Genomic DNA, 25,094 nt, shown 5'->3' on the forward strand with positions numbered 1-25,094 from the left:
TGGCTGACATATTTCTGTTGCAGCCTAAAAGTATGTATTTGTTTACAAATTATAATGAACACGTACCATGTCAGTCTGTTAATCTCCTGATTACAGTAACATAAATTGGGACACCTGCACTCTTAAAAATACTGGGTTATTTTATTGACCCAACCACTGGGTTGAGGCTGTTTAACCCTGTATTATGTATATTTAACCCATATTGGGTTACTTTCAGTAACCCAGTAGTTGGGTTAATGGTTTTGGACTGTGCCTTGATCTAAATAACCCAACCAATGATCATATTAACCCAGTGGTTGGGTTACATTCAAGTTTGGGATCCTCCTCCAACGGTCTTTTTCTTTCCTCCGAGGCGGGAGAACACTTTTGGAAACACTGAAGGTTTGTCATTTCTCATTTTTTAGAAAACTACCTCTGTCTTCAACAGAAACACGAGCTTGCTAGTTGTTAGTTATAATATATATAATAATAATCATTATTTCCATAACGGGACAGCCTGTAGAACTTTACTTTACTTTGCCGAAAGCAACCGGCACTCGCCCTCTAACGGCTACCACTGATGCTAATTACAAGCAGCGCTAGCAAGCTAGCAAGGAGTTGCTTACTACAACATTGCTTCATTGCAGTCAAACAGCAGACTGTAGCTCCGGTTACTGGTTACTTACTTGATCTTGATTCATTGCCGGATAGGAGGAGCGTTTTAGCTCTGATAATCCAGTTAGCAACAGTGATTTCTAGCTAACTACGATTCATGCATGCTATAAGGCTAGCGCAAGTTCAAGTATGATAGCGCTAATGCTAGCTAGTAGGTTAATATTGTAGCATGATACCTAAGATTTAAATGGAGACTATTTCTAATTCTCTGAGGGAGTGACACATAAACAGTGCTTTATAAACATTTGTGTGTGTGTCTGGGGCAAATCACGAGACAAACTCACTATGATATGAAGTATTATAACGTTTTAAAAAGATCGCTAATGCTAACCGCTAGCGCTAGCTAGCGCTAATTGCTGACTCATCCTGTAAGCTAGCTAGTAGCTAGTACAGAGCGAAGCATTGAAGGTGCATTGCATGCATTCTGTTGACTTTTTTTTTTAAAAAAAAAAAAAAAAATTTTTAGTTAAAAAAAAAAAAAAAGAAAAAAAGAAAAAAGGGAAAAAAAAAAAATAACTTTAGTTATATTTTCACTAGACAGACAGACAGACTGAAAAATACACTTCCATACATTGATTGAACATTAACAGATCTTGTTCTTCTCCCCTATAGCGATTGAATATGGAGGACTTTGTTAAACTAAAGTTAACAGAACGGCAACTTCTTGAGCTGATTGACACTTTTGCAGGTAAATATGTTATATTGTTGTACTATATGCCTGTTATTAATATTATTGAATATGTCAACATTAAAAAAAATGAGTTACCCTATCCTCATGCATCCCCAATGAAGTTGTAGGCTACACAATACTCCATTTTGTTTAGATGTACAACATCTTGACATGTAAGAGCATTATGTAAAAGAATCTAACACTCTATATGTGCCACTGAAGACCATGCCTCCCTAAACAGAATCCCATTTTGATTACCCATCACCTGTGGTCACCATTGTAGGTCCCTGAAATACCATTTCGATAGTGACAGAAATTCCACAACTATAGAAGGCAAACAATTGGCATGAGGTTTTATTAACCTTACCATGGCTACAGAATTTATAGTTTAGCTACCTCTTATTTTACCAGTACACCTCTGTCTACCATTGTGCACAGCAATACTTTAAATGTAATTTTCTTATTACAAAATGTGCTCTCAATCACACACACACTTTCTCTCTTTTTCTCAATCTTTCTCTCTCACTTATCTTATTATTTTTGTTTTGATGATATATGATTTAATTAATTATTCTAAATCTCCCCCTCTCAGATTGTGCAGGACTTCGAGGTTCTTCATAAAGAGGCATCAGACTAAATCTTTGACCTGGAGGAGGTTCAGCGAGAAGCTTGTTCATGCGGCCCAGTGGGAGGGGTAGAAGCTCCACGTGCAGACAGAGACAGAGTCTTTGTCTCAAGGTAGAAATTATAACATCAACATAACCCTTAGATTTGTATATTTGGATTTGTGCATTATTCGAGCCATAAGCTACTCTATGATAATAGATAAATAAACTATGATAATACTTATGTCAAACTATTTTCTTTCTTTACAGGCTCCAAAGACTACATTGCCCTGATGGTTCTGCCAAGCCTGATTCCACCTGCAGTCTTCAGGATGGGCCGAAAGACCGTGAGGACTACAGTGTCTGACGCCATGAAGGCCTTCATCGATCTTAAGCCTGTGAGTAGTCCTAGACTCACACAGCCCCTTGTATCTAGTGATGCAGGCCTTTTAATGTAAAATCTGTTAGAAAACATTAGCTGTCAGCTGGTCAGAGTCTTTGTCATTCAAGTACTTATGGAATATTATTATTATTTGCAGGTCGGAGCCAACATGGTGGAGTACCTTCAGGCAGCAGAGCAGACCATACCCCTGCACCCTGGTGTTGGGAGGCGAGGACTGCTGCTCTCAGGCATTCACCGTTCCCAGTGGGCTGGCCCTGGAGCACGACAGCGTTGTCCAAGCTGTACATGTTTGTGTCAAATGTTTTTATGTGTTTGATATCAATTTCCCAAAGCAGTGTTTCTCTGCTTAGCAGTTCCTCCAGAAAGAATGGGGGGGTGGTAGTAATGTGGCCCCATGCGTTTGTTTTTTGGAAATGCTCATGCCATAAGGGAATTCTTTTTTGTCTCTCTTTAATATTTAGGAGGAATATAAGGAGGAAATGAATTATTGTTAATAATTGTTGCTTGGTATTAGTCCAGTTATTTGATATGATAATGGTCAGTGTGCGGGATTTTTTCTCTCAACATTTTTGATCTGTTACCTTTGATCATATCCTACGCACCTGCCCGACCAAAGAGGTGTGCAAAAAAGTTTGCTTACGATACTCATTTTGAAATGAGGTAGGGATAATGTGGCCCCATGCATTTCTTCTTTGGAAACACTCATGTGATAAGGGAATTGGACTTGTTATTGTTATTCCAGTTTTTCTCTTTAAATGAGTAAATTAAATATTGTTCAATAAAATTAGTGACATTAATGAAGTGTATGCATTGTCTGTTGTTATTATTATTATTATTATTATTATTATTATTAATAATAAATAATATATAGGAATATATAGGAATTTCATAGATGAAAGAATAACTAAATGAATGGGTCAAATATCAACCCAACAAGGGGGTCAATTTAACCCAATATTTGGGCTGGTGGGCCTGACCCAGTAATGAGTTGCATTAACCCAACATTGGTGTCAGAATGACCCAGGCTTTGGTTAGGCGAAGCAACCCCTTATACTGGGTTAAAATTTCAACCCAGTTCAAAAAGTCAAAACAACCCAGCATGTGTTCTGTCCTATATTGAACCAGGTACTGGGTTGGGAATAACCCAATTTGGGTTATTTTCAGCCCAGTATTTTTTAGTGTGTTGTAGCTGAAGGCTCTGGCTCCCATTCTACTTTTAGAGACTCTAGGAACCACAAGTAACTCTGCATTCTGGGAGCGTAGTGCTTGACCATTTAGAGCTTTGTAGGTCAGGAGAAGGATTTTAAATTCAATCCTAGATTTTACAGGAAGCCAGTGCAGAGTAGCTAATACAGGAGAAATGTCTTAGTTCTTGTCAGAACATGCGCTGCAGCATTCTGGATCAGCTGGAGAGACTTAAGGGACTTATTTGATGATCCTGATAATAAGGAATTACAGTAGTCCAGCCTGGAAGTAACAAATAAATGGACTAGTTTTTCTGAATCGTTCTGAGACAGGATGTTGCTAATTTTGTTACATTTTCGTTGTTACAAAGGTGAAAAAAGGCTGTTCTTGAGGTTTGTTTTAAGTGGACGTTAAAGGAATAATTATGTGCTTTATTATAATACCATAACATGAAATCCAAAGACCTGAGTATTTTCTGAAGAAAACAACTGAACCTCTCTGTTAATCATGTGTTTTAGACACAGAAAGGATGGACCTTTACTCAGTCACATACGCAAACTGGCCATCTGTTTACCACCAGGCCAAATTCCATTCACTAACTTTCCCACATGAGGTCATCATGACCGAACTGGTCACCCTGTCATTTCCAGAAATCGAACAGCCTGACTGAATAACAGGACCGACTTTCTATTCATGTAGTTAATCATTATCCTAACATAAGACCACACTTTCAACATAACACGATTATATAAAGCCACATCCTGATGGGAAAACAAAGACATAATACAACAGAATGAAGATCTCAGTGAGTTTTTTGCTGTTGCTGCTGCTCGGCGCTGTCCCCGCAAGTGAAAGCCAGCCGATGTTTCCTTCACACATCAACACTGTGCTGATACAGATGTCCGCCTGGTTGGTTCAAATGAAAGCGGACATGACTACAGGTACAGTAATGAACTGTATTACATTGTGTCATAGTAGTTCAGAAATATCCAAAAGGAGAGAAATAAGTATTTTTTTATGTAGTGGAGCAAAATAGGGCTGAAACTAGAGATTATTTTCATTGATGATTAATGTGTGGAATATCTTCTGGATGAATGGATGAGTTGTTTGGTCTCTAAAATGTTGATCAGTGTTTCCCAAAAAGCCCAAGATGACGTCATGAAATGTCTTGTTTTGTCCACAACTCAAATATATTCAGTTTCCTGTCACAGAGGAGAGAAGAAACTAGAAAATATTCATATTTAACAAGCTGACGTCACACAACTTTCACTGTTTTTACATAAAAAATTACTCAAACCGATTTGAGTATAAAAATATTTGGAGATTTATTTAATAGTCGACAACTGATTCATGCAGCTCTAAAGCAATGTCCAAAGAAACTGAAGGTGCAGTAAAATGAAGCTGACAAAGAAACTGTCTCTGATTTTGCAGGTCTAGCTCAGCTGAAGGCTGAAGTGAACACGCTGAAACAACAACTGCAAGGTATTGTTCTCTCTGTTCAACTGTGTGGCATGAAGTTCAACTTATCATTTATTCTAAATAACTGAAAACTGCAGAGGTTGTAATCATAATTCATTTCTGTCTAGATTTTCTTGCTCCTGGCTGCTTCTAGGAGTTAGAAGATTATAACTCCTAGAAGCAGCCGAATCCCCAGGTACTTTATAGTAGTACCTAGTTTTCTACAGTGTACCTATTGTAGTTATCTACAAAGTCTACCACCTGTGTTTGTAACCCCTGCTGTTTTCTTCTGTAACGATGACATGCTTTTAACTGTCAGCTTCAATTACAGATCATAGTTTTTTATGTTTGGACATTTTTTGGAGGAGATAAGACTCAAAATTATCAGTTTAATGTTTGATGATTTTTAAAATTACATTGTTCTCTCTCTCTCTATCTCTGTCTCTCTTTCTCTGTCTCTGTCTCTTCTCTCTCTCTCTGTGTCTCTCTGTCTGTCTCTCTGTCTCTCTCTGTCTGTCTCTCTGTCTCTCTCTCTCTGTCTCTCTCTCTGTGTCTCTCTCTCAATTCAATTCAAATTGCTTTATTGGCATGTATATCAGAAATAACAGTATTGCCAAAGCATCAAGGATAACAATGTGAGAAGAAATACATACTTACAATTCATTGAGTAAACTAAAATATATACATTTAAAAAATAAAAATAAAAATAGGAAAGCAACAACAGTATATCAATATAGGAGGAGTAAATGAGAAGGTAGAGTAAACTGAAGTAGAGGAGTAAATGAGAAGGTAGCGTAAACTGAAGTAGAGGAGTAAATAAGAAGGCAGAGTAAACTGAAGTAGAGGAGTAAATAAGAAGGCAGAGTAAACTGAAGTAGAGGAGTAAATAAGAAGGTAGAGTAAACTGAAGTAGAGGAGTAAATGAGAAGGCAGAGTAAACTGAAGTAGAGGAGTAAAGGAGAAGGCAGAGTAAACTGAAGTAGAGGAGTAAAGGAGAAGGCAGAGTAAACTGAAGTAGAGGAGTAAAGGAGAAGGCAGAGTAAACTGAAGTAGAGGAGTAAATGAGAAGGCAGAGTAAACTGAAGTAGAGGAGTAAATGAGAAGGCAGAGTAAACTGAAGTAGAGGAGTAAATAAGAAGGCAGAGTAAACTGAAGTAGAGGAGTAAATGAGAAGGCAGAGTAAACTGAAGTAGAGGAGTAAATGAGAAGGCAGAGTAAACTGAAGTAGAGGAGTAAATAAGAAGGCAGAGTAAACTGAAGTAGAGGAGTAAATAAGAAGGCAGAGTAAACTGAAGTAGAGGAGTAAATGAGAAGGTAGAGTAAACTGAAGTAGAGGAGTAAATAATAAGGCAGAGTAAACTGAAGTAGAGGAGTAAATAAGAAGGCAGAGTAAACTGAAGTAGAGGAGTAAATAAGAAGGCAGAGTAAACTGAAGTAGAGGAGTAAATAATAAGGCAGAGTAAACTGAAGTAGAGGAGTAAATAATAAGGCAGAGTAAACTGAAGTAGAGGAGTAAATAATAAGGTAGAGTAAACTGAAGTAGAGGAGTAAATAAGAAGGCAGAGTAAACTGAAGTAGAGGAGTAAATAAGAAGGCAGAGTAAACTGAAGTAGAGGAGTAAATAAGAAGGTAGAGTAAACTGAAGTAGAGGAGTAAATAAGAAGGTAGAGTAAATTGAAGTAGAGGAGTAAATGAGAAGGCAGAGTAAACTGAAGTAGAGGAGTAAAGGAGAAGGTAGAGTAAACTGAATAGAGGAGTAAATAAGAAGGCAGAGTAAACTGGAGTAGAGGAGTAAAATGAGAAGGTAGTAAACTGAAGTAGAGGAGTAAATGAGAAGGTAGAGTAAACTGAAGTAGAGGAGTAAATAAGAAGGCAGAGTAAACTGAAGTAGAGGAGTAAATAAGAAGGCAGAGTAAACTGAAGTAGAGGAGTAAATAAGAAGGTAGAGTAAACTGAAGTAGAGGAGTAAATGAGAAGGTAGAGTAAACTGAAGTAGAGGAGTAACTAAGAAGGTAGAGTAAACTGAAGTAGAGGAGTAAATAATAAGGCAGAGTAAACTGAAGTAGAGGAGTAACTAAGAAGGCAGAGTAAACTGAAGTAAAGGAGTAACTAAGAAGGCAGAGTAAACTGTGGGGAGGTGAACTCCAGACATTAGGTGGTGTTGTGCTGCTTGTCTCTCAGTCTGTGACATCACTCACATATCTCGCTGCTTCTACAGCGCTCACACTATTTTCTCCAAGTAGATGTTGCATTTTTGTCTGGTCAGTGTATCAAAATCTGGGAGTTTACATTTAATTTTGGTAAAGAACTGAGTTCTGATGTCAGTATATGTGCTACATTGAAGCAGGAAGTGTTGCTCTGTCTCCACCTGTCTCTGTGTGACAGAGCTGACCCAGCCTGTCTTCTGGAGGCAGCCAGGTCTGTCTGTGGCGGCCGGTTTCCACAGCCAGACTGTGTCCACTCAGCCTGGACCTGCTCAGAGTCTTTCTGAGTCTGTGGTCCTGGTCCCAGACTGTGTCCACTCAGCCTGGACCTGCTCAGAGTCTTTCTGAGTCTGTGGTCCTGGTCCCAGACTGTGTCCACTCAGCCTGGACCTGCTCAGAGTCTTTCTGAGTCCGTGGTCCTGGTCCCAGACTGTGTCCACTCAGCCTGGACCTGCTCAGAGTCTTTCTGAGTCCGTGGTCCTGGTCCCAGACTGTGTCCACTCAGCCTGAACCTGCTCAGAGTCTTTCTGAGTCCGTGGTCACGTATTCAGCTACTGTGTACTTTTGGTAGAGTTTAGATTCTCTGCCCGAGCCCGACCGTTATTTTCCGCCACTATCCTCGAGCCGGGCCCTTGATCAAGCATTTGTGGGTTTTTTAATCATTAGGCTACTATAGCCTAATTGGGTGGGGAGAAAGCTATGCCATAATCAGAAATATTATCTATAGAGGCTATATTTAAGCCAAAGTAACAAATGTGTCCACAAAGTTACACAAGTTGGACTACAGTTACAAAATGCATAATGTGTCATGCGCAGAGTCTCCTCTCGCACGCATCACCCCGGGGCTGCGGGCTGTATTGTGGAGCTTAAGTGCAACATGGAGCTTGAGGATGTAAAGAAAAAAAGAAAAACGGGAGAATTACCTTTGAGCAAGTCTGGAGGAAAGTCTGAGATATGGAACCATTTTAAACAAGTCGTGGGCAGTGACAACATATGTGTCGAGTGCATTAAGTGCAGCACGATGTTTGCCTATTACAGCAAATAAAACGGGGACTTGGATGATGAACAGACACATGAAGCAGGCTCGCCATGGCAGGAAAGATGATAGTCAGCCTTCAACCTCCTCTTTTGTTACTTCTCTGAGCATGAGGGTGAGGCAAGCCCTCACAGAGAAATGTGTTTATTCATTGAGATCCATTTGCGATCCGTTTCTTTCTGAATAAACAAACAGCGCAGTTTACCTGCTTCACTCCTGTTGCATTATTCATTAAGATCATTTTAAACAGATGTCTGCAGTTCAAACAACTCTGAATTGTAGTTGAGAACATCAGTTATAACGGCCCATGGATTAAAAAAGTGTTGGGTTGAAATCGGGCTCGGGCTCTTAATTCCATGTGTCGGGCCGGGCCGGGCTCAGACACAACGTGCACGGGCTCGGGTTGGGTCGGGCTTGATTTTTTTGGGCCCGATCTAAGCTCCAACTCTCGGTTTAGGGCTAGGTAACAATCCATTTTGCTTTGACGTTTAATAGTGTCTTTCCAATAGGTCATGTATTTCTGTTTTGTCTGCAGATGATTTGGTTGGGCCAGATGGTTTGGGTGGTGTCCTGAGGCTCTGGGAGCTGTGAGGTGAGGGATCTGAGGGGGTGTCCTGAGGCTCTGGGAGCTGTGAAATAAGGGCGCTTAGGGGGGTGTCCTGAGGCTCTGGGGGCTGTGAGGTGAGGGAGCTGAGGGACAGGGCTAGCTGACTGAGGGGACTTGTCTCTATGTTTCTCTCTTGGTATTGTAGTGCTTTGTAGTGGAAACTATGGGGGTCGCTTGTTTTCAGGTGGTTGTAGAATTTGATGGATCTTTTTCTAGAGCGATAGGTTCTATTACTGATTTAAATATTTTTAACCAAATTTTAATTGGAATGTCTGTTTTGATTTTTCTTTTAATTTCATAGCATCCTCTTCTTGATTTGTCTCTCAGCTCGTTCACACCCATTTGAAAACCACCTGATGAACTAATATTGAGACCTAAATATGTGTAGTTTTTCACATGTTCTAATTGAACTGTATTTAAATATAATTGATGTTTACTTTTATTCCCAGATCTTTTCTGGAAAATCAGTATTTTGGTTTTGTTTAGGTTGACAGTCAGAGCCCATGTCTGGAGGTCCAGGTGTTGTTGTAGGCCTTCTTTTGTAGGGGACAGCAGGACTAGATCATCAGCATATAACAAACATTTGATGTCAGTATCTCCCAGAGTGATACCAGGGGATGTAGAAAGTTCCAGATTTTTTGCCAATTCATTTATATAAATGTTGAACAGAGTCGGGGACAGGCAGCATCCCTGTTTCACTCCACGTTCTTGGGGAAAGAAATGTTTGTTGGTGGCCAATTTTAACTGAACATTTGGTGTTTTTATACATAGATTTTATGATATGTTTTTCCTCCAATACCCATTTCAATCAATTTATAGAAAAGACCATCATGCCAAATTGAATCGAGTGCTTTTTTAAAGTCTACAAAACATGAAAAGATTTTTCCTTTGTTCTGGTTTAATTGTTTGTCAATGAGGGTGTGGAGAGTAAAGATGTGGTCTGAAGTTTGATATTTTGGGAGAAATCCAATTTGACTTTTGCTCAGGATATTGTGTTCACTAATGAATTGTAAGATTTGTAAGTTAGAAGAATAGTTTTGCCAGGTTACTGGTCACACAGATTCCTCTGTAGTTATTTGGGTCAAACTTGTCTCTATTTTTGTGGATTGGGGTTATCAGTCCTTGATTCCAAACAGCTGGGAAAATACCTGAATTTAGGATGATATTGAAAGCTTTTAGGATGACCAATTTGAATTTGTTATCTGTGTATTTGATCATTTCATTTAAAATGGAGTCAGCGCCACAGGACTTTCGGAGTTTAAGCTTTTTTATTTTGTCTGTTAGTTCTTGTTCTGTAATCAGGGTGTCAATGGGGTTCTGGTAGTCTTTAATTGCTGATTCAAGGAGTTTTAATTTCCTCTGTATTTCCTGTTGGCCGGGGTTATTTGTTATTTTGCCATAAAGTAGGTAAAATGAGTGGTCCAAATATCCCCATTTTGGATTGCTAATTCCTCTTTAGATGTTGTGTTTAGTTTATGCCAATTTTCCCAGAATTGATTTGACTGTATTGATTCTTCGATTAGGTTTAGCTGATTTTTGTTATGCTGTTCCCTTTTTGTTCTTAATAAATGTTTGTATTATTTTAGTGTTTATCCATAAAGAAGGCATACATTTTGGTTATTTGGATCCCTGTGTTTCTGATTGGATACATTTCTTAGTTCTTTCCTTAGATTTTTACAATCATTATCAAACCATTTTTCACCACAAATATTTTTTTGTTTGTCTTTTCCTCTTTAAATTTGTTAGTTTTGCTGCCTTGTCAAAAATGGCATTTATGTTATTAATAGCTAAATTCACATCTTCTTCACTGTAAGGAAAGGCTATACAAAGAAAATCACCCAAGAGTGATTGGATTTGTGGACTGTACATTGCCTTTCTGTAGAGATCAGTGCTGCTCACAGTCCATTTGTAGGACTGGGTAGAGGTTTGTAGATCTCTGTCTCTCTCTGTCTCTCTCTCACTCTTTATCTCTCTCTCTCTCTGTGTGTCTCTCTCTGTCTCTCTCTCTGTATCTCTCTCTCTGTCTCTTTGTATCTCTCTGTCTCTGTCTCTGTCTCTCTCTGTCTCTCTCTGTCTCTCTCTCAACCGCAATAAATTGGCATTCAAGAACCAGGACAGAGCACAACTGAAAATTGTGCAGGCAGAACTTAATCACTTGCTCAGGGAAGTCAGGAGGAGACATAAAGAATTAATTGAAGAGAGTTTTACAGAAATGAACTCAAAAAATGTATGGGACACGATGAAGGTAATTAGTAATATGACATCAGCTCGAAAATGCATCAGTACCTCTGGTGAGCTGCAAAAAGCTAATGAACTGAATGACTTCTATCTGAGATTTGAATCTCAGGACTTCTCCTCTGAATGGAAGAATGTTTTAGAGACCATTTCTGTCACAGAGCAGGACGCAAGGCTAGTGATAGAATCTCAGGAGGTCAGATCGCTTTTAAAAAACTTATGTACTAACAAGGCCACTAGGCCAGATGGAATATCTGCATTCCTGTTAAAGACATGTGCTTACACCAGCATGGTGCCCAATCTTTCAAAGATCAGTAGACTTACATGCCTTACCCACCCTGTGGAAGAAATCAGTAATTACCCCTGTACCTAAAAAACCTTCCCCAAAGGGGAATAATCATTTCAGGCCTGTGGCACTGACATCTATTTTAATGAAATGTTTTGAGAGGATAATGGTCACATTTCTTAAGCAAGATACTGGTGTGTTTTTAGATCCTTTTCAGTTTGCTCATAGGCAGGGGCATGGCACAGATGATGCTATTAACAGCATTTCAAATCTGGTCAGTAAACACCTTGAGGACCCCAAGACCTACGCAGGCATTTTGTTTGTTGATTTCAGTTCAACTTTTAACACTCTGCAGCCTCACATGCTCATTCAGAAACTGACACACATGAACATTAACTCATTTATTCTCAACTGTTATTTTTTCCTTTTTAACAAATCATACTCAACAGGTCAGAGTGAATAATACTCTCACGGAGCCCAGGCCAATCAGCACCGGTGCCCCTCAGGGCTGTGTCAGCTCTCCAGTTCTCTTTACATTGTATACTAACGACTGCAATAGACTGTGGCCAGTGGTGCGACAACAACTATCTTGTGCTAAATGTGACCAAGACTGAGGAGATGGTGTTTGACCCAAAGGCCATAGGTGACACCAGGCCTGTATTGATCAACAACTCACCCATTACCCAGGTTAGCTCTTACAAGTACCTTGGTGTACATATCGATAATACACTTAGCTGGAAGGACCACATGAACACTCTCTGTTCTACGAAGACTTAGAGTGTTTGGAGTCGAACAAAAAAATATGTTGTTGTTCTATCATGCAATACTAGAGAGTATTTTAAGATATGGCATCACAACCTGGTATGGTAACCTGACAGTACAGTCCAAATCACAGATTGCCCGTCAGGTACAGACAGCTATGAAGATTATGGGGGTCAAAAACCATCTGTCCCCCCAGATAATGTATGAGCAGTCGGTTATCAGACAGGCACAAAAAATTGTTTCCGACACGACTCACATACTTCACCCAGAATTTCAGCTTTTACCTTCTGGTAGAAGATTCAGGGTTCCTAGATGCAGGCTGAACCGACGTAAACACTCATTTGTGCCTACGTCCATTAAGCTTCTTAACAATAACATGTAGGCTGGTGTGTATGGAAATGTGTCATTTGTGCAATATTTAGGCTATTGGGGTGTCCATTATGTCATTTGTGCAATACATAGGCTATTGGGGTTGTGCAATGTGTTAGTTGTGCAATACGTAGGCTATTTGGGGTTGTGCATCATGTCATTGTACAATACGTTAGGCTATTGGGGATTGTGCAATAGGTAAGTTGCGCAATACGTAAGCTATTCGGTTGTGCGTTATGTCATTTGTCCAATACGTAGTCTATTGAGGTTAGGCATTGTCAGTGCATTGTGTAATTTGTGCGATATGTAGGCTATTGGGGTTGGGCAATATGTTAGCTGTGCAATATCGTACTGTGCCACACTTATTGCGGAGAATACAGCCGACGGGGTTGTTTAATGGGAAGGAGTAGTTAATGTGTTTATTATATGTATATGGAAGCATGTTTGTGTTGCATGAGAGTATGTGTTGAGAGATACTTGTATTTGTGTTGTCTTTTCTGTATTTTGTGTTGTCTTTTCTGTATTCTGTGTTGTCTTTGTAACGCTGCAGAATGGACAGAGTCCAAAACAAATTTCCCTTCGGGGACAATAAAGTATATCTTATCTTGTCTCTCTCTCTCTCTCGGTCACTCTGTGTCTTTCTGTCTCTCTCTGTCTCTCTCTTTATCTTTCTCTGTCCTTCTCTGTATCTCTTCTTCTCTGAATCAACCACGTCACCAAACAGCGCTTGGGTTGAATTTGTTTACAACAGGTGGCTGCCGCTGGAGAACTGAGATGTGAGGATTTCCCTGCATGTCGGCTGTTGAGTGGAGGAGGCCAGCTATGCTGTCGGGGAGGTTGTTGGGTTCGACAGTGTTTAGTCTGCCTCCCGTACGAACAGGGCAGTGGTTATTTTCCTGGATGATGTGGCGAAGGTTGAGACCATGGTGGAGAAAGGAGTTGTAATTCGTGATACTTTCACCCCGGTTCTGCCAGCTAAACGAATTACGAATTCAAACGCACCTCCGTTTATCAAAAATTATGATTTAGCCAAAGAGTTGTTGCGCTACGGCCAGCTGATGTCTCCCATTAAAATGGTTCTGCTGGGGTGCAAGTCACCAAAACTCAAACACTTGGTGTGTCACAGAAGACAAGTCTTCATGACTCAGAAAAAGAACGTGACTGATTTAACTTTCAGTTTTAAAGTTGAAGGCTTCAGTTATGTTGATTTTGCGACATATGATACCATGAAATGTTTTGGATGTGGGGAGGAGGGACATTTGGTCCGTTCTTGTCCGCGCCGGCAGGCTGGCCGAACCGGCCCTGGGCCCACGGGGTTGACTGAGCCAACCCCCTGGAGGAGAGTTATACTCAGTGAATGTAATACAACTTTTTTTCTGCCACATGGCATCGTTGTGTCATTGATTACATGCCACTTTGCAACACAGTAATACAAAAGAGACCTTATTTATTGATAGATTTCAATATCGATCGATCCAACACCAAAGATTCTTTTGTACCTTAAAATAATGTTTCCAAAATTTTTTCAGTGGTTCATTAACTCGTTTGAATGAGACATAAGAATAATGGTAATGGACAATTCCATTTCCAACCTGTAGGGGGGCCAAAGAGGAAAAGTGCTTTGGTGCCTACTGTAAAGGTGCTGGTTGACAAGTAGCTAATGCTTGGTCTATAACTTTAGCTAATTTTTGGTGGGTAACATAAGATTAAGACATTGTTCAACACGCTCAGTTATTTTTAGTATGATGGATTTAACCACAGTTAACAACTCTGGGCTAACCCACAAATTAATCAGTAACGTTAACTGTATAGATAGATGACTAATCTAATGGTCATTTAGCCAGCTAGCACACCACTGTCTGTCTGCCTCACTCTCCTGGCGCTGCAAGGCTTCAGTGGGGATGAGAGCTGACAACAGCCCCGGCCTGGGGACACCTACACAGTCAGCCCCCAGCCAGCTAGCAGCCAGCCACTATTATTCCAGCAATCCAGACCCAGTCAGCACTTAACTCCGGTGCTAAGGACGCTAACGGTAGTTTACTGAACCGTCGGGAAACAGACCCAGGCACCCGAGTCAGAACAGCGGCCATTCGTACCTCCGTTAGCGTTACCGGGGTCCCCCCTCCCTTCGCTTTTAGCTGTCTTTACAGTTAGCTAAATTTAAGGGGGATAAGGTACCAAAACGACTAATAGGCTACAAATAGTAATTTAAAGATGTGGTAACATTGGATCTGGACAGGAACGATAACTCTGGGAGTTGGAAGGGGTGTGTCGCGATTCTGTCTTCTCACTCCGCTGATCTGAGTGTCGCGATTTCGGTTTCATATCGCATAACGTTACAGCCCTAGCAGAGAGGGGTACGGCAGGGATGCTCTCTGTCAGGGATGCTTTATTCCCTCACTATTGAGCTTCTGCTCAATAAACTCAGAAAGGAACTTTGGTGTGCTTCAGCAGTCAAAATTTGAGCTTATGCAGATTATGTCGTGGTTGTTTTGAACAAACAAACAGATATTACATTACATGTCATTTAGCTGACACTTTTATCCAAAGCGACTTACAATTAAGTGCTTTCAACAAACCCGAGACAACAAGTAGTAAGTGCAAGTACATTAGCTTTAAATATGCAAAGCTATAAAGAGACATATGAAAGTGCAAGTTTTTATTTTTTTATCCGAGGTGTAGTCGGAAGAGATGTGTTTTTAGCCTTCGGCGGAAGATGTGTAGGCTTTCGGCCATCCTGATGTCGATGGGGAGCTCGTTCCACCATTTGGGAGCCAGGACAGTGAACAGTCTGGATTTGGTTGAGTGATTAGTTCTCCCTCGCTGTGGGGGGGCAGCCAGCAGTTTGGCTGATGCAGAGCGAAGTGGGCGGGTTGGGGTATATGGTTGGACCATGTCCTGGATGTAAGCTGGGGCTGATCCGTTCGTGGCCCTGCATGTAAGTACTAGTGTCTTGAAGCGGATATGGGCAGCAATTGGTAGCCAGTGAAGATAGCGGAGGAGTGGTGTAGTGTGAGAGAACTTGGGGAGGTTGAAAACAAGTCGAGCTGCTGTGTTCTGAATGAGCTGCAGGGGTCGGCTGGCACATGCAGGCAGGCCAGTCAGGAGGGAGTTGCAGTAGTCTAGACATGAGATGACTAGAGCCTGAACCAGAACCTGAGCTGCCTTCTGCGTTAGAAGGGGACGTATCCTTCTGATGTTATGCAGCCTGTATCTACACGATCGGGTGGTTGCAGCAATGTTAGCAGTGAAGGAAAGTTGGTCGTCAAGTGTCACACCCAGGTTTTTTAGCAGTCTGGGTGGGGACTACCACAGAGTTGTCAATTGTTATAGTCAGGTCTTGGGTAGGAAAGCCCTTCCCTGGAAGGAAAAGGAGCTCAGTCTTGTCAAGGTTGAGTTTCAGATGGTTAGTGGACATCCAAGAAGAGATGTCAGTCAGACAGGCCGAGATACGTGCTGCTACTTGAGTTTCAGACTCAGGAAAGGAGAGAATTAGTTGGGTGTCATACGCGTAGCTGTGATAAGAAAAGCCGTGTGACTGAATGACACCAGAGAGTTGGTGTACAGAGAAAAGAGGAGGGGACCCAGGACTGATCCCTGAGGAACCCCAGTTTTGAGTGGGCAAGGTTCTGAGCTAGATCCTCTCCAAGTTACCCAGTAGGTTCGGTCTGCCAGGTAAGATGTCAGCAAAGAGAGCGCAGAGCCTGTGACACCCAGAATCTGGAGTGTCGAAATGAGGATCTGGTGGTTCACTGTGTCGAAGGCAGCAGAAAGGTCCAGAAAGATGATGATGGAAGAGAGAGAGATTATTCTAGCGATTTGAAGCTGCTCAGTGACAGCAAGGAGGGCAGTTTCTGTTGAGTGACCAGCCTTGAAGCCAGACTGGTGGGGATCAAGAAGGTTGTTCTGGTGGAGATAGTAGAGAGTTGAATATAAATGGCACGCTCAAGAGTTTTAGATAGAAATGGAAGAAGGGAGACGGGTCTATAGTTATATTACATCAGAGGAGTCGAGTGTTGGTTTTTTGAGTAGTGGGGTTCCTCTTGCCTCTTTGAGGGCATCGGGGAAACAGTTGACAAGGAGATGTTAATGAGATGAGTGAGGAAAGGAAGGAGGTCAGGAGCAATGGACTGGAGAAGGTGAGAAGGGATAGGATCCAGGGTGCAGGTGGTTGGGCGGGCAGAGGTAATCAAAGCAAGAATTTGATTTGGAGATAGAGGGGTGAAAGAGGAAAGAGTACTGGATGTGATGGATGGTAAGGTGATTTTGGGAGGTGTGGTGGAGAATGAAGACCATATGTCATCTATCTTTTTTACAAAGTAGTTGACAAAGTGGGTAGGTTGGAGGGAGGAGGTGGACTGGGGATATCTAGCAGGTTAGAGAAGATGGAAAAAAGTTTTTTGGGGTTTGAGAAAGAGGATTCAATTTTGGTTTGATAAAAAGAGCTTTTTGCTGCAGAAATAGAGGCAGCGAAGGAGGAAAGAAGAGACTGATAGGTAAGCAGATCATCTGGGTGTTTAGATTTCCGCCATTTCCTTTCCATTGCCCGTATAGTTGATCTTTCAGCACGTACTGAGTCAGATAACCACGGCGCTGGGGAGGACTTGCGAGCCTGTCGTGAAGTAAGAGGACAGAGATTCGAGAGAGGAGGATAGAGTATAGAGTAAAGTGTCTGTGGCAGCGTTGGGAGGCATGAGTAAGAAAGAGTCAGATGGAGGGAGGGTAGCTAGAGAACATGCCGCCAGAGAAGAAGGAGAGAGTGAACGAATATTACGGCGGACAGGTACAGTGTCTCTTGAGATATGGTTGTGAGCTTGGGAGAGTGGGAGAGAGTATGAGATGAAGAAATGGTCGGAGGTATGGAGTGAGGTTGGATGTAGAGCAGTTTCTGGTGAATATGAGATCTAGGTGGTTACCAGCTTTGTGAGTGGGTGGTGAAGGAGACAGTGAGAGGGCAAAAGAAGAGAGAAGGTGAAGAAAGGCAGCTGACTTCTCTGTCTGGATGTTGAAGTCGCCCAGAAGTACCAGCGGAGGGCCAGTTTCAGGGATGTTTGAAAGAAGGACATCCAGCTCCTCCAAAAACTCCCCCAGAGGACCTGGTGGGCGGTAGATAACAATGATTACTAGTTGTACCGGATGAGTAATGGTGACATCATGAAGTTCAAAAGAGAGTGGAGTAAACTGTGGCAGTCGGTAGAGAGAAAATCTCTACTTGGGGTTAATGAGTAGGCCTGTCCCTCCACCTCTCCCAGTGGGTCTGGGTGTGTGGGTGAAAGAGTAGGCAGAAGAGAGGGCAGCAGGGGTGGATGTGTTGGTTGGTGTAATCCAGGTCTCAGTGAGAGCAAGGAAGTCAAGGGATTTCAGGCTGGCAAAGCCAGAGATGAACTCAGTCTTGCGAGTGGCAGACTGGCAGTTCCATAGGCCACCTGCAACAAGGTTTTGGGTGTGTGTGGAACGGGTGGGATAGGTAAGAGAGGTGGAGTTGCAGAAATGTTGCGAGCTAATGCATGGTTTGTAGTATCTCCGAGAGGAAACACGGACAGGAATGGAGAAGCAGCATATTTCCGAATGAAGACACCGAGCAATGTAAGTGAGATATGAGAAATCGAGGCCACTTAGCCTCCTGCGTAGACTCCTTTGTCTTTGTCCTCCGAGTCTTCGTCCAATAAGTCTGCCGCTGAAGCTGCCGCTTCACGCAAATGCTAATGTTAAATACAAGGAGGAGATTGGTGTTTGCTACAGGTGGGGAGGCCACACCCTGGCTAATCAGTCAAAGCACCTGAGAGCCGTTAACCTCCACTCCCAAAAGTCACACTTCACACTAACTAGTTTCACTTTAACAAGAACCACTAAATTTGGCCTAACACAACCAGTCTAGCAGAAAACACACAGCAGCAGTAGAAAAGTAGAAGAAGCAGCAAAACCCAAATAAAGTAAGTACTTAACTTAATATCAAGCAGTCCAGTAGTCAGTTCCTTCAGAAATCAAAAAGCACACTAACTTTTGGTCTGATTTTAGCTAGCTTATGTAGTCAGAATCAGGTGGGGAGGCTACACCCTGGCTAATCAGTCAAAGCACTGATAGATATCGACACTTTTGGTGGAGAATCTAAGTATCTTTAATCGTATCTCTTCTGCTAAAGGTAACTGGGCGAAAAGTGAAGCTGTGGTGGTGGGAGATAAGTTGTAGAGCACTCTAGTTCTACGAGGAGGGCTAACCTGGAAGAAAGGAGGGGTAAAGTATTTGGGTGTGTTTTTAGAGGAGGAGTGTGATGCTAAAAAACTGCGATAACGCTTTGGAAAAAATAGAAGGCTGTTAAAAAAATGGAAGTGGCTCTTACCGAGCATGTTCTATAGAGGGAGGACGCTTGTCATTAACAATCTGTTGTCCTCTTCTATCTATCTTGTGTGGATCGCCCTTCTAATTTACTTTCAAAGATTCAATCTGTTTTGGTTAATTTCTTTTGGGACAAGCTGCACTGGATTCCCCAGTCTGTTCTGTTTCTTCCCAAGTAAGAAGGAGGACAAGGACTAGTTAATTTGGCCAGCAGAGGCGCTGCTTTCTGCCTGCAGTTCATCCAGAGACTGCTGTTTGGCCCTAAGGACTTGGTCTGGAGACCTCTGGCCCATTGGGTGCTGAACAACTTTAAGGTTTTGGATTAAAAGATTCTCTGTTCCTGATGGATGTAAAGAAGCTGAGTTTCCAGGCGTTGCCTCCTTTCTATCGTGGCGTGTTTACCGTGTGGAAGCTCTCAAGGAGAGATGTTGCAAGGTGAATTCTTACACTGGCTGCTACAGGAACCGGTGGTGAATGGAGACCGGTTGGATTACCCCTGCTGGGCAGGTTCTGCCATCTCGGACATGTTCTGCAGAGCACGGGTGCTCACGCTGGGGAATGTGGTGGATATCGCTGGTCCGAAACTAAACAATGCTACTGCTTTGGCAGCTGTTCTGGTTGTAAGATCAGTTAGAGTCTTTCCAAAACTGTTGGATCACTGGAAGTACAATCTGTCTGGACATGAATCTATAATGGAGGAATATAATGTTGGTCTGATTACACCTCAATCTGATGATTCCTTCCCTGGTGTATGTGTACGTCCCAGTCTTGTTTTTGGATGTAAAGCACTAGACTTTAGACCTGAAAGGGGCAAAAGGGAATGCCTTTCATAAAATGATGGTGTTGTGTTTAAATAAGGGTAAACTCGATGAACGGGTTGACACACCGTGGCGAGGACATCTGGGTTTGGCGGCTGATGTCCAACCTGCGTGGAGGAGTTTATACAGACTACCATTAACTAAAAGAGTAGCTGACTTACAGTGGAGAGAGTTACAAGGGATAGTGGCAGTCAATGCATTTCTGGCTGTCATTAGATTAGATTCAACTTTATTGTCATTGTGCAGAGTACAAGTACAAAGACAACGAAATGCAGTTTGCATCTAACCAGAAGTGCAAAAAGAGTAGAAAAGTGCAACGTGATATTCAAGTATAGACAGGTTGTGCATAGACAGGACAAGAAATATATATTGTTGTAAGAGGAGAATAAATATGGCTATGTAATATGAACAATGTATGAACAGCATGTACAGATATGTGCAATGTAGTAGCAGTGATATTATGATAGTAGTACGAATAATATAGATATATGCAGTGTATTAGCCGAATATATAATAAGAAAAACAGAATAAATATGGATATTCTGTGTGAACCATATAGACAGATATGTACAGTATGTACAGCTATGTGCAGTGTGATAATATAAGAGCAGTAGAATAAGTGTATGTGCAGGATGAATAGTATGAAGAGCAGTAGAATAAGGCTATGTATAGGTGTGATTACAGTATGTACATTCGTAAATAAATAAATAGAATAGTAAGGGTAGGATAGGGTAGTGCAAATTGTCCGGGGGTGCGGGGGGACTGGGCTTAGATGGTTAATTGTCACCGGTATGCAGAGTTAGAGTTCAGTAGGGTGACAGCCACAGGAAAGAAGCTTCCTCTGAACCTGCTGGTTCAGGTGCAGAGAGACCTGAGACACCTCCCGGATGGGAGTGGGGTGAACAGTCTGTGGTTGGGGTGAGAGCAGTCTTTGATGATGCTGCGTGCCTTACGCAAGCATCACTTGCCCTGGATGGTCTCTATGGAGGGGAGTGATGAACCTATTGTGGGGCATGATACATTTTGATGGAATTTAGGCAGTACAATCTTTAAGTTTGAGTGGTTGAAGTCACCGGCGTCAATGTAGGCTGCCATAATTGGTTTAGCGATCCCTGGAGGTACGCTAATAACGGTGTCAGAATTGCAGAATCCGATGTCCAAAAGTTCCTGTCGGGTGAATAATATATATGCTAAACTGTTTTTACCGAAAACACTAGAGATAAACAAGCATATTACTACTAATTTGCAAAATCTGGAGAGACACAGAGCATCATGGAGTCATACTATGTGTCTGCTGCCGCTGTTCTTGTTGCTGGAGAAACTATTCAGTAAGGTAGGGGTGGTTTTCTCCAAACAAATATTCTCTCTCTCTCTCTCTCTCTCCTCTCAGTCCAAGAGGTTGCATTCTCAGTCGCTCTGCTGGCTGGAAGTGGAACAGCAACTACCGGACCCTTTCCCATGGACACTACCCTGGTCTACAAATACATCCCCACCAACATCGGAAATGCCTACAACCCAAACACAGGTAGCCAAAAGTCCTGATTATTTACATGGAGTCTGGTGGAGATATGCTGGCTCTATACACGCTAAAAGTCCTGATTATTTACATGGAGTCTGGTGGAGATATGCTGGCTCTATACACGCTAAAAGTCCTGATTATTTACATGGAGTCTGGTGGAGATATGCTGGCTCTATACACGCTAAAAGTCCTGATTATTTACATGCAGTCTGGTGGAAATATGCTGGCTCTATACACGCTAAAAGTCCTGATTATTTACATGGAGTCTGGTGGAGATATGCTGGCTCTATACACGCTAAAAGTCCTGATTATTTACATGGAGTCTGGTGGGTGTGGTGATAGGGATTTCGGGGCTGTTTCATGTTAAACTAAAAGGATCTTACTTTTTAAAGGGGTGATAGAATGATTATATAGGATATTTCACACTGTACCTTAAGGTCTCCTAATAGGGTATGTAACATTGGTTACAGGTGCTGTTCTATGCGCCCTAATGCAACCCTGTGAAAAATCCCTAGAATGAAACGAGAAGTTTTCTCCCTTATATGGTATGCCCATGAATATTTAGATGAGCTGCTCGCTGAATGGTTACGAGCAAAGCTGCAGAGCAAAGAGCGGGGGGGGGGATATGAGGCTTTCTTTAAAAAAAAGAAGCTGTTGTAGTTGTAGAGAAAATTTAAATCTGCCAGTCCAGTGTGCTTGGACAGTAAAACACAAGCTCCTTACACTGTGGCCGTAGGGTTATACTGCAGACGACTGTGGTATGCAGTATCTACTGAATATTATTTGAATATTAAAAAAAATAACAAATTAAATTTGAATGGTATTATACAGGAAGACTGAGAGCTCTAATATACATGTTAAAATTTATTTACAAGAGTTTCAAAGAGAGACGGGTATCTTTCTGCCCTGTCAGTCACTGCTCTCCCTCCCCCTCTGCCTGCTCCGTGGCCGGTGTGTGCTGTGTGTGAGTGACACCCGCAATCTCTTGTGGAGCATTATGACTTTGAAAAACCACAGGTTCCAGTTAATCTTATAATGGATATGTGTTATTTAAACAGACGATCGGGGAAATAAACGCCTCTTGTCTGCGAGTCTCCTGATAGAGCTCCAGCCAGCTCACAGCGGGGGCTGTGAAGGTGGACAGTCGGACCAAATTTGCGATTAGCCATCAATTTTCGTAAAACTGCCCATATTTGAGCTCTACATAGTTGATTTCTTGCATAAAAAAAGTCTCAGAAGTGAATTTAGTGATGAAATAGCAGACGAACAATGTATAAAGTGTCTGCGCGACCTACATTCAGGTTTGTATGTACATTTTGGGGCTGTTACGAGGAAGGACAGAACGGACCCAAATGCACGGTTCAAAACACAAAAAGGTTTATTTATTGACAAAATGGGGAAGGTGGTGGGGAGGCGGACACCAAAAACAGAAGCGAAGACACAAGGGCTAGGGATAGGATAACGAGGGATGCACTGGGATAGGATGGCGAGGGATCTAGCTGGTGATAGGATGGCGAGGGAGCTCAGAGAGCACGGGGAAACCTGGGCCGAGGGAACCGAGGGGGAAGCACTGGAGTCCGGGGAACAGGGGGAGTCCAAGAAGGGAAGGCTGGAAGCAGGAGCAGAGGCAGGGTGAAGTGGTGAGCTGTGAGGAGGTAGCTGAAAGGGGAAGCCAGCGGGAGCGAGATGTGGAGCCGATGACTGCAGAGAGAAACACAAGGAGAGGTAAGGGTAGGCACAGGGTAACGACAGGTAAGGCAACGACTGATTGAGACGAGAACTTGTAGCGAGTGTCACCAGTATGGCGAAGACAACGATCCAGCAAAGATAGTGAGTGGAGCCGGGGTTGAAATACTGAGCTTGATGGTAGATGGCTGGCAGGTGTGTGGCGGGAGAGCGGTGATTGTGGAATGAGGAACAGGTATGTGTCGTCAGCTGGCAGTAGCAGGCAGGACGGGGGAAAAACACAGGAGACAGAGAAAGGCAGGGCCAACAGAGAAACACACAACAAAGAACTAAAACACCCCAAACCACCACAGGGGCGTGACAAAGGTACAGACTAGAGCCAAATAAGGTAGAGCCCCCAATTTGAAGTCAACTTTTAGCTTTATTGAGATTTGACCGTTTTCAGCAGCCGTTTCAAATTGTGAGAATTGCAGAGGAATGCGGTGTCAATGGGACTTTGAGAGTCTATTTATGCCTATTTTACCCACCAAACTGTCGTTATTCAAAATATGACAAGGTAAACTCGGTTTTGCATTCTATCACCCGATTAACTAAAAGGTCTATCTCTGTAGGGATCCATCCCATAATGTTGTCAGACACTAATAATCTGAGTCTGTCAGCAGCAACAACAGAACTTTTAGTGACTCTAACTGCTGCTGAACATCAGTCCTGTAGGGTTACATTACAGCTCGGTTCTGGTTTAATACTGGACCAGTTTCAGAGATGTGATTGTTGATATATTGTGCATCTCTAATAATTCAATAAAATTTTATGTATAGTATCAAATCATAACAAGAGTTATCTCAAGACACTTTACAGATAGAGTAGGTCTAGACCACACTCTATAATTTACAAAGACCCCACAATTCCAGTAATTCCCCCAAGAGCAAGCACTTAGTGCAACAGTGGTGAGGAAAACTTCCTTTTAGGGTCAAACCTGGGACAGACCCAGGCTCTTGGTAGGCGGTGTCAGATGGGGCTGGTTGGGGGTGTGATGAACAGTGGCAATAATAGTCACAATAAAGATAATGGAACTATGACTAGAAATAGTAGTTGTAGTAGTTCATGGCATAGCAGGGCACTGCAGGGCGTTACAGGGTGTAGCAGGACGTAATACATTTCACTTGTAAGTTGATGTTGCTGTTGAAACATTTTTTTTTCAATTTCTAATTGTAAAATGACAAAAACAAATGTCCAACAGGTTTTTTCACTGCCCCGGTGAGAGGAGCGTACAACTTTGAGTGGTCGGTCGGTGCATTTGGAGACGGCAGCCACGGTTCAGGGGCTTGGTTGGTCAAGAACTCAGAGAAGGTTTTTTTGGCATTCGAGCAACAGAAGGACGGTTTTATGAGTTCCTCTAAAGGCGTGACGCTGTTGCTGGAGGTGGGAGACATTGTGTATGTGCTTCTGGTGGCTAACAATTTGGCGTTTGATGATTATAATCACCACACCACCTTCAGTGGGTTTCTGCTGTTCCCCATGTAAGACAGAAACAGCAGCTCTGTGATAGTCACACAGGCTTTTTTTGTCTTAAACAAGTCTTCATAGCACTTCATCGATTTGATCTGATTTCATCTGCATCCAAATAATAATAAGTAATAATTGTTAACAAGTATCTTTTTCCTTCAAATTTTAGTGGTTAATGTTTCTAATTCTCTCTTGTTTCTATATAATAAACATATCATAGCAATTACATCTGTGAGTGTTTCTTTATTCTTCTTGTTTCAACTTTAACTTATTGAAAGCAGAGAATATAACGCAACATCATAGCAGTATAAAGAAACAGAGAATGTTAAGTTTTCACATAAAAAAACTACGGTACAGTTTCCCTTTCTAACATGAAGCACACAACAGGAGACTTCTAAATCGCAAGGGATTAAAGTGGTAGAGGATTATAAATACTTAGGAACAATAATAGATGCTAAGCTATCATGGAACACCAACACTGATGCCATCTATAAAAAGGGTCTGCAGCGACTGTATTTTATGCGGAAGCTGAGACAGTTCAGAGTGGAAAAAGACATGATGGTCCTTTTCTATCGCTCTTTTGTTGAGAGTATTTTGACTTTCTGCTCCACTGCCTGATACTTGTCTTTGTCAGTGATGGCCAGCAAGATTGCTGGCCATCAGTTAATTTCTTTGACCACGGTCTGCGAATCCAGGGTAGTGAGGAAAGGACAAGCTATTTGCGGTGATGGGTTACATCCCCTATTCCAGGCGTA

General features: G+C 42.1%; 1 protein-coding gene and 1 long non-coding RNA gene across 2 annotated transcripts; both read left to right on the forward strand.

Moving 5' to 3' along the window:
- Positions 1–337: 337 nt before the first annotated feature.
- Positions 338–2,750, forward strand: LOC120544180. Its single transcript, XR_005636464.1, has 5 exons — positions 338–381; positions 1,267–1,342; positions 1,917–2,062; positions 2,200–2,327; positions 2,469–2,750. It is a non-coding gene; the product is annotated as an uncharacterized LOC120544180 (long non-coding RNA).
- A 1,508-nt stretch (positions 2,751–4,258) lies between these two features.
- Positions 4,259–24,559, forward strand: LOC120544165 (complement C1q-like protein 2). The gene is made up of 4 exons (XM_039777768.1): positions 4,259–4,458; positions 4,949–4,999; positions 21,019–21,153; positions 24,074–24,559. Exons 1-4 carry the CDS (start codon positions 4,311–4,313, stop codon positions 24,355–24,357), a joined length of 618 nt encoding a protein of 205 aa, XP_039633702.1. The 5' UTR covers positions 4,259–4,310; the 3' UTR covers positions 24,358–24,559.
- The last annotated feature ends 535 nt before the right edge of the window (positions 24,560–25,094 follow it).

This window comes from Perca fluviatilis, chromosome 16 (genome assembly GCF_010015445.1).
Source record: "Perca fluviatilis chromosome 16, GENO_Pfluv_1.0, whole genome shotgun sequence".
NCBI classification, from domain to species: domain Eukaryota; kingdom Metazoa; phylum Chordata; class Actinopteri; order Perciformes; family Percidae; genus Perca; species Perca fluviatilis.